The following is a 14,534-nucleotide window of genomic DNA, read 5'->3' on the forward strand; positions in this document are numbered from 1 at the left end:
GACCCCCATGCGACACTGAAAAGGCGTGTCAACCAAGACAGCCCAACAATGTCCAGCGCTTTCAGCATCTCAGGGCGGATCTCATCCACCCCTGGCGCCTTGCCACCAAGGAGCTTTTTGACTACCTTAGCGACCTCTGCCAGGGATATGGGTGAATCCACCCCAAAGTCTTCCGGCGCTGCCCCCTCTCCGGGGGACATGTTGGCCGGGTTTAGGAGTTCCTCAAAGTGCTCTTTCCACCGCCCGACGATGTCCCCAGTCCGGGTCAGCAGTTCCCCCCCCCTGCTGAGAACAGCCTGGGGTAGACCCTGCTTTCCCTTCCTGAGCCGTCGGATGGTTTGCCAGAACTTCCTTGAGGCCAACCGAAAGTCCTTCTCCATGGCCTCCCCGAACTCCTCCCATGCCCGAGTTTTAGCCTCCGCGACCATCGTCGCTGCAGCCCTTTTGGCCCGCCGGTACCCGTCAGCTGCTTCAGGAGACCCCTGGGCCAGCCAGGCCCGAAAGGCCTCCTTCTTCAGTTTGACGGCTACCCTCACCCCCGGTGTCCACCACCGGGTTCTAGGGTTGCCGCCACGACAGGCACCGATGACCTTCCGGTCACAGCCCCGAGCAGCCGCGTCCACAATAGAGGCTTTGAACAAGGTCCACTCGGATTCCATGTCCCCAGCCTCCCTCGGGATTTGTGAGAAGTTCTTCCGGAGGTGGGAGTTGAAGACCTCCCGGACAGGATCCTCTGCCAGACGTTCCCAGTTCACCCTCACTACACGTTTGGGCTTGCCAGGTCTCTCTAGCCGAGTCCCCCGCCATCTGATCCAACTCACCACCAGGTGGTGATCAGTTGACAGCTCTGCTCCTCTCTTCACCCGAGTGTCCAAGACATACGGCCGCAGATCAGATGATACGATTACAAAGTCGATCATTGATCTCCGGCCTAAGGTGTTCTGGTACCAGGTACACTTATGAGCCACCTTATGTTCGAACATGGTGTTCGTTATGGACAAACTGTGGCTAGCACAGAAGTCCAACAACAAAACACCATTCGGGTTCAGATCGGGCAAGCCGTTCCTCCCAATCACGCCCCGCCAGGTTTCTCTGTCATTGCCCACGTGAGCGTTGAAGTCTCCCAGGAGAACTATGGAGTCGGCAGGCGGCGCCCTTTCCAGGACCCCTCCCACCGACTCCAAGAAGGCCGGATACTCCGAAATGCTGTTCGGTGCATAAGCACAAACAACAGTCAGAGCCTTACTCCCCGCAACCCGTAGGCGCAGGGAGGCGACCCTCTCGTTCCCCGGGGAAAACTCCAACACAGCGGCGCTCAGCCGGGGGCTCGTGAGTATCCCCACTCCCGCCCGGCGCCTCTCACCCTGGGCAACTCCAGAAAAGGACAAAGTCCAACCCTTCTCCAGGAGCTTGGTTCCAGAGCCCATGCTGTGCGTGGAGGTGAGCCCAACTATATCTAGCTGGTACCGCTCCACCTCCTGCACCAGCTCCGGCTCTTTCCCCGCTAGTGAGGTGACGTTCCACGTCCCTAGAGCTAGTCTATGCTGCCGGCGATCGGCCCGCCCAGGTCTCCCGCCTGGCCCGCCGCCCGGTCTACATAGCACCCGACCCCGATAATTCACCCTGCGGGTGGTGGGTCCACAGGGTGACAGCTGCTCCATGTTGTTCTTTCGGGCTGAGCCCGACCGGGCCCCATGGGCGAAAGCCCGGCCACCAGACGCTCGCCGACGAGCTCCCCTCCTGGGTCTGGCTCCGGGAGGGTGCCCCGGTTTCCCTTGTCCGGGCAAGGTGGCTACAATCCGTGGGCTGCTATTCATCAGGGTTTATTGAACCGCTCTTAGTCTGGGCTCTCCCCCGAGACCTGTTTGCCTTGGGAGACCCTACCAGGGGCTGACGCCCCGGACAACATAGCTCCCAGGATCACTGAGCCACTCAAACTCCTCCACCACGTTAAGGTGGCGATTCATAATATAATTTATAATTATAATATGAATTATAATTATAAATTATACAAATTGTCAATATTTGTGTTTTGGAGATATGGAATATACCCAGTAATATTTGTAAAATAGGATATCTGCGCAAAATATATGCTTTTCCTGCATTTCTTGCAAGTCCTCTCGGCCTGTCTGCAGCTGGGGCCGAATCGTTTTGGCCCAGAAGAGACGGGTCTAAGAAGCAGTTTAGCCTATTACTGATTGAAGATATAAATGAGTGATATACGATCTATGATTATATCCTGTAATTTCCCCACTGAGGGACTAATAAAGGATTATCTTATCTTATCTTATACAATTTAGCCAATCAGCGACATAAAATAGGTTCAGCTTTTGGGCCAAAGTCATCTGGCCCAAAAGCTGTGCGCTCTTGTCGGCCAGCGAGAGCGCGAGCACTTCTCAGGACCCGACCCGGTCAAATCAACGGGGACAGATCCAGCATGTCGGTAGAATTAAGAAAACATGAGAATACCAGGACACACATGATAACTCTGTGAAGCTGCCATATTGGGCAAAGTGAACGTCTCTACCAGCTGGATGACAGACACAGGATTGCGGTGTAGAAACACAATGAGGAGGTGGATAAAAACAGGCACACTTTAACCCTAACAAGGTTTATAGGGGCATCTTAATATATAAACATGTTCTATTATATTTTATATATATATGTGATTTATATTATACAATATTTATATTTTATTATAATATATTTATGATATGTATAGTATATTTACATTAGATGGTATTTATATATCATATTATGCTGAATATTATATATATAATATAAACTGAATTGTATGAATAAGATGTCCTTATTATGTCAGTGTTGGAATAAATGTTAAATATTTAACTACAAAGTAGAAATGCGTGTTTGATACTTTTTTTGCATTGAATCATACTGGGATGTTTGCTGAAATTGATTGAATGGCCCAACCAAAAAAAAATTCCACCAGCCACCACTGGTGATGTGGAAAGGGTCGTTTGTAGAGTTGAACACACGGAGAATTCTCACTCCGCAGTTCCCATCAGCTGTTTTACAGCTTAGTGTTTTGTTTTTATGGCCCACAGCTCTGGTGATGAGGTTCACACTGTCTTCTCTCATCAACCCAGAAACACAGTTAGAGACTAGTGAACACAGGGAGAGCATTTAGCAGCCAAAGAAACAAACATTTTTCTTAGGAGTTGGGGCTGAAAGGAATCCTTATCTCAATGTATTTATTTATGTTATTGTGTTTATGTTAAGAAATAAATGAAAATGTTGGCCAATATATCATCGTATTTTGCACAAAAGAACTGTGTTGTTTTAACAATGAAATAAAATGATAGAACTATTCGGTCTGGTATCACTACAAACTATGAATCATTTGAACCTGTTCTCCCACATTGTTCAATAATGTACAGCACTGTTTCTAAGCACTGTATAACTGGCCCTGTCCATGTAGGCAAGACAACCTACTTTACAAAGTATATGCATGAGTGCACACATAAGAGCAGAATGATACAACAGGGATGGTTGTTTTGGGGTTTTGAGTCTTCAGAGGAAAACAGAAAATGATGTCAGTAAGGTAACCTCAGGCTAATGCAAACACGTACAGTTCCTAGAGTAAAGCCATTGGACGATCCTACAGCTTACGTCCTATTGGTCATGAGATTAATAAATGTCTGATTAAGTCCTTCCTAACCATCCAGCCAGCCTCATCTACGAATGTGAAGTGAAACTGCCCTTTCATCCTCATTAATGTGACATTACAATAGAGAGCCAACCTTCAGGTCCTCGTTTGTGCTTCCTTTTGAAAAGAGACAGTGAAGTACCCAGTGTTTACCCATCAAACCCTTCAGGCTTACCCCAGTTAACTGGGAAAATTTGTTTTTTTGTTGACTTACCTAAAATGTGACAAGTTAGACACCACACCCGTGTTAACACTGTTGGCAGGAAAGCTGGGATAGAAATTAGTATTTTTTCTACTGAAAGTTCTGTACACGTCAGGAGACTGAAGACTGAGCTTCACATACGGCACTACACACACCCGTGTATCTCAGCAGGTAAGGGGACAGGCGCGGAAGGCAGGTTTTGGACTTGGAACTACAGAAACTTCCAGACCCATCTTGGTGAGTAGCTTTCATTTTTTATAGATATCGGACCATGTTATTCCCACTTTTTTTGTGCATTACATAAGTGGCAGAAAATTGGTAGATTTGTTATATACAGTATGAAGAGATAAATATTTGTTCACCGCTAAATGAAAGACTGTAGCAATGGATCCATATGGCAGGACATCATTAATACAGATGTACCTCAAAATACTAGAATCAACTTTTTCCACTAACCTTTTCAGTGTATCAGGGAGACCGCCCTGTGATCTCCATCATCAGTCCACCATGGGCCAGTCCACCAGCAAACCCTCTTCTAACTCCTTCCAGAACTCCCAATTTATTGCCTCTTTTAAGCACCGCTTCCCAAGCCGCCCCACCAATGATCAGAACACGACCCCTCGACCAAGCATCTTCTCCACACTGAGACCCCCAAAGGCCAAACCCAACAATTTCATACCTCTATTCAACGACTGCATCACTGCCGCCTCATCTAGAACTCAAGAATACCTCCTCTTCAAAGACCCAGAGGACAAGTTCCACCCGAGCCCTGAGGTGCTCACCCAGGTTGGTAACTTTCTACAGCAAAGAAAAAAAATATTATTTTTAGTGGTCTTTAAAACATCTTTTCTTCCAACAGGTCTTTCTGATGACATACATTACTCAGAGCGTCAGCCTCAACATGACAGACACCTTCAACTGCACGGCCATGACGCCCGAGCAGCGCATCCTCCTGGGGGCCGACTGGGTCTGGGCCATGCTGGAGAAGCCTACCAAGAACCCTCAGATCCAGATTGCCGTGCAGGTCTTACACCTGCAGGACAAGGAGGAAGCAGAGGAGGACGGCATCAACCCGGAGGCCTGCAGCGAGTCCGTCCAGATTGCCCAGAAGGAGTCCAGCAACAATACCATGTACGAGAAGCTGGTGAACTTCTGCACCTCCGTTGGCAAGGACTGCTATGCCCTCTTCTTGTTCTTGGGGAAGAAAAGCGATACGGGCAATATCTACGGCGTCCTCAGCAACAACTTTGAGGCTGCCATCGGGAAGTGTGACAAGATTGACAGAGCTTTTATCGAGAACTTCTTCAAAGGCTCGAGGTATCTATATACACCTTCAGGAATGATGCAGGCCATTGTCACCAAGAAAGAGGGAGACTCTCTCACTCTCATGATTAAATTCAGCTGAACCAGAGTGACTCAAAATATTGAATAGCCAATACCTTGATTTAGTAATAAAACTTAGTGTGGTAGAAATTGGGGGTTTCTTGGTGCATCTCTGGAGGAACAACCTCCAGACGTATACTATGTTGAATTTTGTGGTAATTTTCGATCTTTAAGGTGTTCATGGTGCTTCTTACAAGAATGTCAGTTCACTTTTTAAAACTTTTTCTAACAACTTAATCCTTTCAAACACATCACCTTAGAACACATCATTAAAAAATGAAACCAAACATACTGCGTTGACACAATCTATAAAAAGGTTTCATCATACCATTTCTAAAATAGCAGAACACAATCCTCAAGCTTCAGTAGGTAACTAGACAGGGTGTGAATGTGAGTTTTAATCAGTTGTCTTTATTTTCCTGTGATATATTGACAGTGTGCTTTTTACTGAGAACTACACTACATAATGGCAATACAAGGAAAATGAAAAGTTAAGTTAAGAATAAGTGGATTCTTTTTTACTACCAACATCACCATTTGTTTGGCTAAGAACCACCACTAAAACCAATTTGTCTCAAACAAAAACAAAACCTTCTCACAGTGGTCATTTTGACTGGTCCAACACAAGTGTAATAAATAACAATGATGGCTGCTTTCCATTTCCTGTTTTTACTAACTGCTGTACATGTGATTTACAAGGAAACTCCATACCTGTCATCAGTCTACAGTGTTTCAAAGAAAGCAGTAAATTAAAATGATTAAATGTGTCAGTCCAGAGGTCAGTCAGTTTATTTCGCTGCATTCCATTGAAAACACAGATGACTGTTCACAATAAACAAGGCCTTCTTCAATGGGATATTTTGCATATTGCCAATGAGCAGCTCGAGCTCCCTAATTTACTGTTGGATTAAACAGAAATTTGTATGGAAGGATTTGTTGTTGAATCGGCTCTGCTTGAGGTTCATTCTTGTTTTCTTTAAATGTGTATTGCAACAGTTGACAATGAAGGCTGGGTGTAGCGTTTTTGTAGCGTTTGTGCAAAAACGTTAATCCTTTTATTTACAGTAAATTCTGAAAGGATGAATACATTAATACAAAATATGTTGTCTTCATGTTTCCTGTCCATTAAAATACAGTTTGAATGATGTTACCATAGTAACGTTACATCCACACATACAGTGGGGGAAAAAAAAACAAAAAAATGGACGAATCTGCAAATATTTTAAAAGGGTTGGTTATGATCTTTCCAGTAAACTGTAAAAAATAGAATCTATTTCAGATACATTTATTTTAAGATGATACTGTTTACAAAATATCCAATGCAAAAGGCATATTTACAAAACAGTAATTTTATCCTCACTTTCTTAAATCATCAACCAGGGCTTTACAAAAAGGTACAAAAAACACCACAACACACAGTATTAAAAACAAAGCAGCATTCTGATTTTGAGAGCAATTTCCTGCAGCCTGGTCTTGAAATGGCTGAGGAGTTTTTAGTTTAAAAAGGTGCTTCCTTTAGTGGCATCCAGTGGTGTGGCTGCAGATTGTGGCTGAGTACCCCTCTGCTCACTCACAGGACTGCAGTAATGTGACTTTAAGAAGTCAAAAGGCAGCTCATGTTACTTTGGTTTTATGAGTGTGTCTGAACTACGGTGGCCCTCTCGGTGAAAGGCTCTCAAGACAGACAGTGTTTAGTTTGTCCGTTCTGGGCTACTGTAGAAACATGGCAGATCTAAGGTATGAAGGACTCATTCAAGTATTGAAAACAATACAGTTCTGAGTTTCAGGTTGGTATACACTGAACATCTCCTAAATCCTCCACACCGGCCCTTTAAATTATTCCTCAAACGTCCTGTACTATCCAAACTAAAAAAGGCACAAACCAGAATTGTAATCCTAATTGTAAACCATGAAATTCACATTTTCTTGTGACGATCAGATACATTCAGTTACCCTCTCCCTTTACACGTCAGGAAATAATTAGAGACGGCTGATTCCATCATAGTTCATCCTTCATATTGTGTTCTTCTTCAGGGATTTTACGCTCACATGTGCACACAGCAGAGTGGTCGTTGGGCTGAGGCACCAGCTCCATGTCTGCGTGCTGTGTAGGCTGTCCTGTCTGCCGCTCAGAGTACATGTGCATCACTGTGTAGTAGTAACAGTACAGTCTGATGGGCTGCAGTAGCTCGCGGACCACCGTCTGACCTGCTCTAGCCATCTCTTGTGCTTTGGCGTCGTTCTCTTTGGCCCATTTGATTTTGTCAAAAAGGTCTGACAGGTTTCTCTGGACGGAAACATAATGAGTGCCTGCTTTCAGGTGGCCATAGAAATATTCATAATACTGCGAGTCTTGCTTCAGAACCAGACTGTTCCCCAGCATCAAGTAAGGAAACCGATACGCTGCCACTGTTCCATCCATGTTCACCTGGTACTTGTACTAAAAGAGTAAAACCATTTTAAATATCAAGTTATTCTTGAAATAAGTGCATTTCATTATTTTAAAAAGGGATGCACAAGAGTAGATGAACACGTCACAAGTAAAACAAATAAATAATATATTACTATTATCTTCAACTTCATTAATACATTGCAGTTACAGGACAAAAGCAAATTTGTGAATTTCATTCACGTGTTCATGTTTCCTTACCTTGAAAAAGTCAAAGAATCCAACAAGCGGTGCTTTGCCGACATGTTTCTCCCGGTCTCTGAAGAAGAACCATCCTGTGATGCCTGCGTCCAACAGCTCAGGGCTCTTCTTGGACAGAGACACCAGGTGAAGACGCTCCTCTCGACTGTCCCGGCCACGGAAAAACGCCTTGTCTGTTTTGTTAATCCACGGAGGCCCTGGAGGAAGTGGTCCAGATGTTACCCCCAAAGAAACTGTAACGATGTGTGGTCCAGAGAAGGTAATAATCAACTAGATATATGACAGGGAATATTACATTGAGCTAAGTTTACAGTTGAATATATCAATAGAATACTTTGTATGTACTTTCATATTTATATGAAAGTACATACAAAGTATATTTATATGGTCAGGGCTATACTTGTGCTAGGAAACATTAAAGCCTTTTTCCACATGTTTTTGTGTCTAGGTGACCTCAACCTAAACATTGTGTGTGCCGGCGTTGCAGCCGGCAGCCAAACATAATCCTTCATTTAATGTGCAGCAACTAAAGGTGTTTGTTGTAGGATGTCCCGTGTGTCTACATTTGGATGTCCTGTGTGTCTACAAAGTCACCAATATAGTGCAGCCCAAGTTCAAACCACAGTATTCAAGCTTCAACAAATCATGAAACAGTGTGGCACTATGTAGACTTTCATCAAGAGCCTATGGTACTGTACAAAGAAGAGTCTGCATAGCTTTAGCTGCTGTCAGCTACAAGCAGGATTCTAGATTTGGGGGACGAATTTGCATGTGAAATAAAAATAAGTCTTCGTCAGTTTTAATATTGAAACTTGTCAGTCTAAATCTAAGTCTGGATCTAAAGACCAACTCTGTTTAGGGTAGCACAGGGACAAATATATGAACTCATAGATGATGGGTAATTTACACAGACAGATATTCAATCCAATACCAGAGCTTCACTTCTGGGCTACTGCAGGCCTCACCATGGCTAAGGTGCGTGTGTGTGTGTGTGTATGTGTGTGTGTGTTTGTGTGTGTGTGTTACCTGTGTTTCCCTGGATGGACAGCAGGTCATTGGTGACACCTCTCATGGTCTCCAGGGTGGAGTGTGTGACCTCATAGGTGGGGAGGACAATGTCCCGTGTGTCTACAGAGCCACACCACGACAAGACTGGAACAGCATCTGCCTTCCTGGTCTCTAATGGCCAGTCGCCAACATTGATGTAAAATTCCACATCAGGCACCCTCACCTTCATTAAAGATCCCAGGAGACTGAAATCAGCAACCAAGTGATGCCACATAGTATTAACATATCCCACGTAGTAAATGGGCCATGTATCCTTGACATCTACAAGCTTACCTTCCTGGTTAGAGAGAGCAGCATTTCATCAGAGAACATCTTGAAGTCGGTATATTTCCCCAGCGTGCGGCGGTACAACTGGTTGTTGATGATGGCGTAGTGAATGAGGCCTCCTCTGTTGGCGAATCTGTGAGGCACTTCCCATCTGAGACGCTGCAGGTCGAATGTTGGAAAAGCTTTAAAGTCCGCCACAACCTGAGGTTCCTCGGCGGGACACTGCATGGTGCTCTTCCACACGGAAGCATTGGGCTCTGGACAGTCGCAGTATTCATGATAGACTGGACCTGAGTGTTAGACAGGACACTGATGAGGACCCAAGGTGTGTCCTGCTTCATCACATTTGACTGTTTTGATTTTCCACTTATGAACAAATAGTGGTGTTACACTCTTGTTATGAGACGAGGAATGAAACGTAGTCCATGAAGCGGTGGCCAGGTTTCTGAGACAGTGTGGACATTAAAAAGCCCCTATTGTGCTTTATTGAGGGGGGGGGGGGGGGGTGCAGTGTAGTGAAGGATAGGTTCAAATTCGACACAAAACAAATTTATCAATTGGATTAGCATGAAAATGTCCGACTCAATGAGGCTTCTTTAGCCCTTTAGTGTGTCTGGAGGAGAGATTATGTAGCTAGTGGTGTTGTGTGCTGCACAGATTAAACCCTTTCTGTGATATCAGACAATATAAATACAAAGAACCCGTGCTAGGTTTCTATCCACCCAGCACGGGTTCTGACACAACACGAACCTGGGATGGTATAGGGCGACTTGGCCACAGCAGCTTCTTGGTGGAGGACTTCCACCATGAGGCCGTTCAGCACCGTGCCGTAGAGTCGGTACCTCACCAGGAAGGACCCGTCCCCTCGGTCCAGGGGTGGGGGGGCGTGGATACGGAAGTGCTCCTGCTTGTCCAGCGGACTTATCTTCACTTGAAATGTGTCTTTACCTTAAGCAACACATGTACAGAACATGTCAGTGACCTGTATGAGCTGCCCAGAAACACGACGGCTCTTTGTAGTTCGCTGACCGAGGAGCACTGCGACTAACTCCCAGGCCCAGTGAGCCACGAGTGAGGGTCATTCCACTCATCACGTCTCGCCATCATAACACGAGCAGAGCCCGGTCTAACTAGCTACATCAGTGGATTGCGTTCACAACAAAAGGTCACACATCGTTAGTTAAGGGAAGAATACGAGCTCGCTGCGCCCTCTCGGAGCGTCACGGGAATCCAACAGTTTACCTGGAGACAAAGTCAGGTTTTCTCCGTTGGAACTGACTGCCTGAATAAAGAAGTAGCGGACCGGTAGAACCGTGTCGGGCTTCAGCCCCGGACCCCAGATGAGACATCTCTCTGAGCTGATTCCTTCCCAGGCAGATACCAGCCCCGTTATGCTGATTACTACCAGCACAACTGCCAACTTAATGATTAAACCATCCCGGAAAGGCTTCACGAAGTCTACGCTACGCTCACACACCATGTTCCTTCAACTGCGAACAGTTAAACGGCTGAATGTATTAAATATGGACAGTAAAGTTTTTATAAAAACTCCTATGCCGACATGTTGGTGAAGAGAGACCCGCCCATTTCCGGTATACCTCCACGGGATGTAGGAAATGTTACTTGGGGATTGTGACGCCCGACTTTCAGTTGTTGCGGAGCCCTCCGCCATGTTACCAGACGAGCATGTTGGATTAAGAGGCATTTCGACATCATCTGTTGGTGTCATTGATGCTATTTGACAATTCCGTTATGATACCCATCATTTTAGTTAGTGTATTTGTATTATTAGTATGAATGATGCATTACATATACATTTTTAATCCTGGACCATTGCTGTTTAGATGTAATTGCATTATTCTTGCTATTTTGGGGTTTGGCACCATACTGTCAATTTAACAGATTCCTGTGCAACACTGTACAGCTCTGAAAACAGATCCCGTATATTGTACATATTTCAATCATATGTTGTATGTTTTGCATGAAGTATTAAAATCAACACTTGGCCAAAAGAGATTTTTTAAAAGCGACTGGATTGTACAAAAGGCAATGACAGATTGAGGGATGAAACACTATAAAAGTGTCAGTGATGTTCTGTATTTGATGGCAGTATTTGTACCCATTTGATTGCACATGTTGTTGGACTTAGTTCTATTGACATCCCAATCACACATGCTTAGATGAACAATGTACCATTAAATCATACAGTGCTATTTGGTTAATAATCGGATGATCACTTGGAATGAACAAGCGTTGTCGTCAATCAGAACATTAGTATGCAAAAAAAAAATTCTGTTCTGTGTCCCAGCTTGTCCAGATTTGGAACACATGCCTTCTGGATCATTGGTGGAGGACCGCACAGGACAACTAGGACATCAGTAGAGGGAGCAGGGAGGTGTTCCTTGATCATGTCATCGGTCACAAACCCTGAACTGTAGCTCCAAGCTTGAGGACGAGACAAGAGAGAGAAAGATCAATCTTCAACATCAGAGAAACAGATTTGAACAACTCACAGCTGTTTGTTTTTGTATAGAATCAGAATGAAAACACATCCATCCATCCTGCTACTGTGCTGGCATAATGTGGCTTATAATATGACTTTTTCACCAGAGAAGCCTGGCTTTCACTTAATCTCTAAATTCTAACTATTGAACACTGTTGCTGTCTTTCTTTCCACTGTGCCCCAGCAGAGGGATGTTCGAAGGTGAAGGGTGAGTAGAGCCAAAAAGAGGATATATCCTTCTCAGATACATGATAACTTCAAATAAAGAATTATTTTAGATATGAAATGATCTACTTAGTCTTTTTTTTCTCCAGGGGAGGATAACGATTTCAGCTGCTTAATGAAGCACATCATGCCCCACTAGAGAGCTGCGCTCACTAAATGCAGGGTTACTTGTGGTTTCTATAGTCTTAGGATGGGAGCCAGAGCTTTCAGTTATCAAGCTCCTCTTTTAAGGAACCAGCTTCCACTTTCAGTCCGGGAGGCAGACACAGTCACTTCATTTAAGAGTAGACTTTCCAGGTCCAGCCCCTAGATATGCTGCTGTAGGCTTATAGGCTGCTGGGGGACGTTTTAGGATACACTGAGCTCCTATCTCCTCTTCTCTCTCTCCTTATGGATGGATTTACATCTCTCCATTGCACATTACTAACTCTACTTCCTCCCCGGAGTCTTTGCAACTTCACGTCTCATGGGGCCAGACCTCATTGGTATCTTTCGCAATCCCTCATGCCTGGTGGGCCGGCCTCCTGCCTCTGTGGCAGGAGGCTGGCCACACATGTAAATAGGAAAGTCCATGTTTTAAATTAATACATAAGAAAAATATGATAATCAATAAGGGATATTATGAAGAATATTCTGAAGGAATGTGGGAAACATGGGAGAAAAGTCACTGTATAAGTATGTTACTGTAAAGTCACTGAATAAGTATTATTGTAACTGTATGCTGATTGTTTTATGGTTATCATAACTATAAAGATGACTCAGGTATGAATGGAATGTATTGATCCAAGGAGGCGTAGTCAAAGTAGTAGTCTCCCTAAGAGACTGGAAGATAGGCATTTATTTTGAAGGAGCCCATCTTACTGTTTAGGGCCAAAAGGGAAGAGATAAGGGAAGTAGCATTGTGGTTTATTGCTTAGAGAAGTCCGCCTCCTTGTACTGATAGGCAAATAGCATGCTGTGTAGTTGAGGTATATGCATGCATACCTGATACTAACCAATAGAGAAGCTTTATGCTCAGTGTATGGATTGTACTTAACCTTTCGAAACTCTGTAAGGCGTGGCATTTGTCCTCTCACGTGAAGGCGGTAGACAGTTAACTATTTTAACAGATTTTGATTCATATAAATCGTTATTATAGACTGTGGACCCAACGACACGTGAGCGCGCCCGGCTGGGACAGAAATATATGCTTATGATCCTTATACTTTTATTAAATACTTTATATTTTAAATTACTGGTCTCAGGACATCTTTCAAAGCGTGGGAAGCTCAGAATTTCGGTTGAACTTAACACTCTCCTGAAGGTTTCTTCTCTTTTTTCCCTGTGAAAGGGTTTTTTCTATTATTTGGGAGTTTTTCCTGATCTGATGTGAGGTCCTGGGACAGGGATGTCGTATGTGTTCAGATTGTAAAGCCCTCTGAGGCTAATTTGTAATTTGTGATATTGGGCTATACAAAATAAACTGAATTGAATTGAATTAAACTTGATATAAACTCTGAAAATTCAGATATAAACTCTGAATATGGACCTAGTGGCCGGTACAGTATAACAAATATAATTGGCTGTAATGTTTTCCAAGTTGGATGTGAAAGACTAAGAACAAGGCTTTCAAATGAGATTAGTTTAATTTAGGTTTAGGATTTATTAATAGGCTTGAGTCAAAGATGGCTGCTACTCCACCTCCTCGGCCGGTGCCTCAAGGAATGTGAGTATTAATATGACTTGGAGGAGTTGATTCATTTAGGCTGACATATTCTTCATGCCAGGTTTCAGTAAGACATAATAAATCAATGTGATTGTCTGATATTAAATCATTTACTAATACAGCTTTAGATGACAGAGATCTAATATTTAGGAGTCCACATTTAATTAACCTGTTTTGTTGCGCTGTTGTTAACCTTTATGAGGTTATTTTGTATGACTCCTCTTCTGGTTGCTTTTGATTTAGTTAATTTAAGTGGCTGTGGGACCGACACAGTCTCTATAGAGTTAAGGTTAAGGGTGGGTAACTGCTCGAATGGAAGTGCAGAGAAGGGTGTAAGACTACAACTCTGCTTCATCTTGTCTACTTGTGATCAATCATCATAGGAGTGTTTTACTTAAAAACTTTTTAGATATATAAAGGATGAAAAGTTGTTTTTTTCTGCTTCCCTTTATTAATAATGTTGCAACACCTTAAACAGGTTAGGAACCACTGCCCTCCATAATGTATGTGCTTAACCATGCCCTAAATGTAACAATGACACAAGTGGGCATGCATACATGTGTGTGGTCTCTCATGTTATATTCCACTAAGTTGGTGAGTCACTTGTGATTGTCCTGTAGCAAAAAGGGACTCCAATCTGAATTCCGTTGTGCAACCCAAGGTTTCTTCCCTTTTTTCTGTGTGAAAGGTTAATTTTGGGGAGTTTTTCCTGATCCGATGTAAGGTCCTGGGACAGGGATGCCGTATGTGTACAGATTGTAAAGCCCTCAGAGTCAAATTTGTAATTTGTGATATTGGGCTATACAAAATAAACTGAATTTAATTGAATTGAATGTCTTATAAGAGCATCACTGGCAAAAACAT

At 43.8% G+C, this 14,534-nt stretch overlaps 2 protein-coding genes across 3 annotated transcripts; one reads left to right on the forward strand and one right to left on the reverse strand.

Annotated features, from left to right (window-relative positions):
* The first annotated feature begins 4,376 nt into the window (after nucleotides 1–4,376).
* On the forward strand, nucleotides 4,377–5,330 carry rep15 (RAB15 effector protein). The gene is made up of 2 exons (XM_034535211.1): nucleotides 4,377–4,655; nucleotides 4,729–5,330. The coding sequence occupies exons 1-2, from the start codon at nucleotides 4,377–4,379 to the stop codon at nucleotides 5,272–5,274; spliced, it is 825 nt and encodes a 274-aa protein (XP_034391102.1). The 3' UTR covers nucleotides 5,275–5,330.
* Nucleotides 5,331–6,266: 936 nt separating this feature from the next.
* On the reverse strand, nucleotides 6,267–10,833 carry poglut3 (protein O-glucosyltransferase 3). 2 transcript variants are annotated; one of them, XM_034535786.1, is made up of 6 exons: nucleotides 10,480–10,833; nucleotides 9,988–10,185; nucleotides 9,244–9,527; nucleotides 8,929–9,133; nucleotides 7,903–8,135; nucleotides 6,267–7,692 (listed from the first exon to the last, which is right to left on the reverse strand). In XM_034535786.1, exons 1-6 carry the CDS (start codon nucleotides 10,715–10,717, stop codon nucleotides 7,252–7,254), a joined length of 1,599 nt encoding a protein of 532 aa, XP_034391677.1. In that variant the 5' UTR covers nucleotides 10,718–10,833; the 3' UTR covers nucleotides 6,267–7,251. The 2 variants fall into 2 exon arrangements, with proteins under 2 accessions (XP_034391677.1, XP_034391678.1); XM_034535787.1 differs by having other exon boundaries at nucleotides 7,903–8,099; nucleotides 10,480–10,824.
* Between the last annotated feature and the right edge of the window lie 3,701 nt (nucleotides 10,834–14,534).

The sequence above is a fragment of the Cyclopterus lumpus genome, chromosome 6, assembly GCF_009769545.1.
Source record: "Cyclopterus lumpus isolate fCycLum1 chromosome 6, fCycLum1.pri, whole genome shotgun sequence".
In the NCBI taxonomy this organism is placed as follows: Eukaryota; Metazoa; Chordata; class Actinopteri; order Perciformes; family Cyclopteridae; genus Cyclopterus; species Cyclopterus lumpus.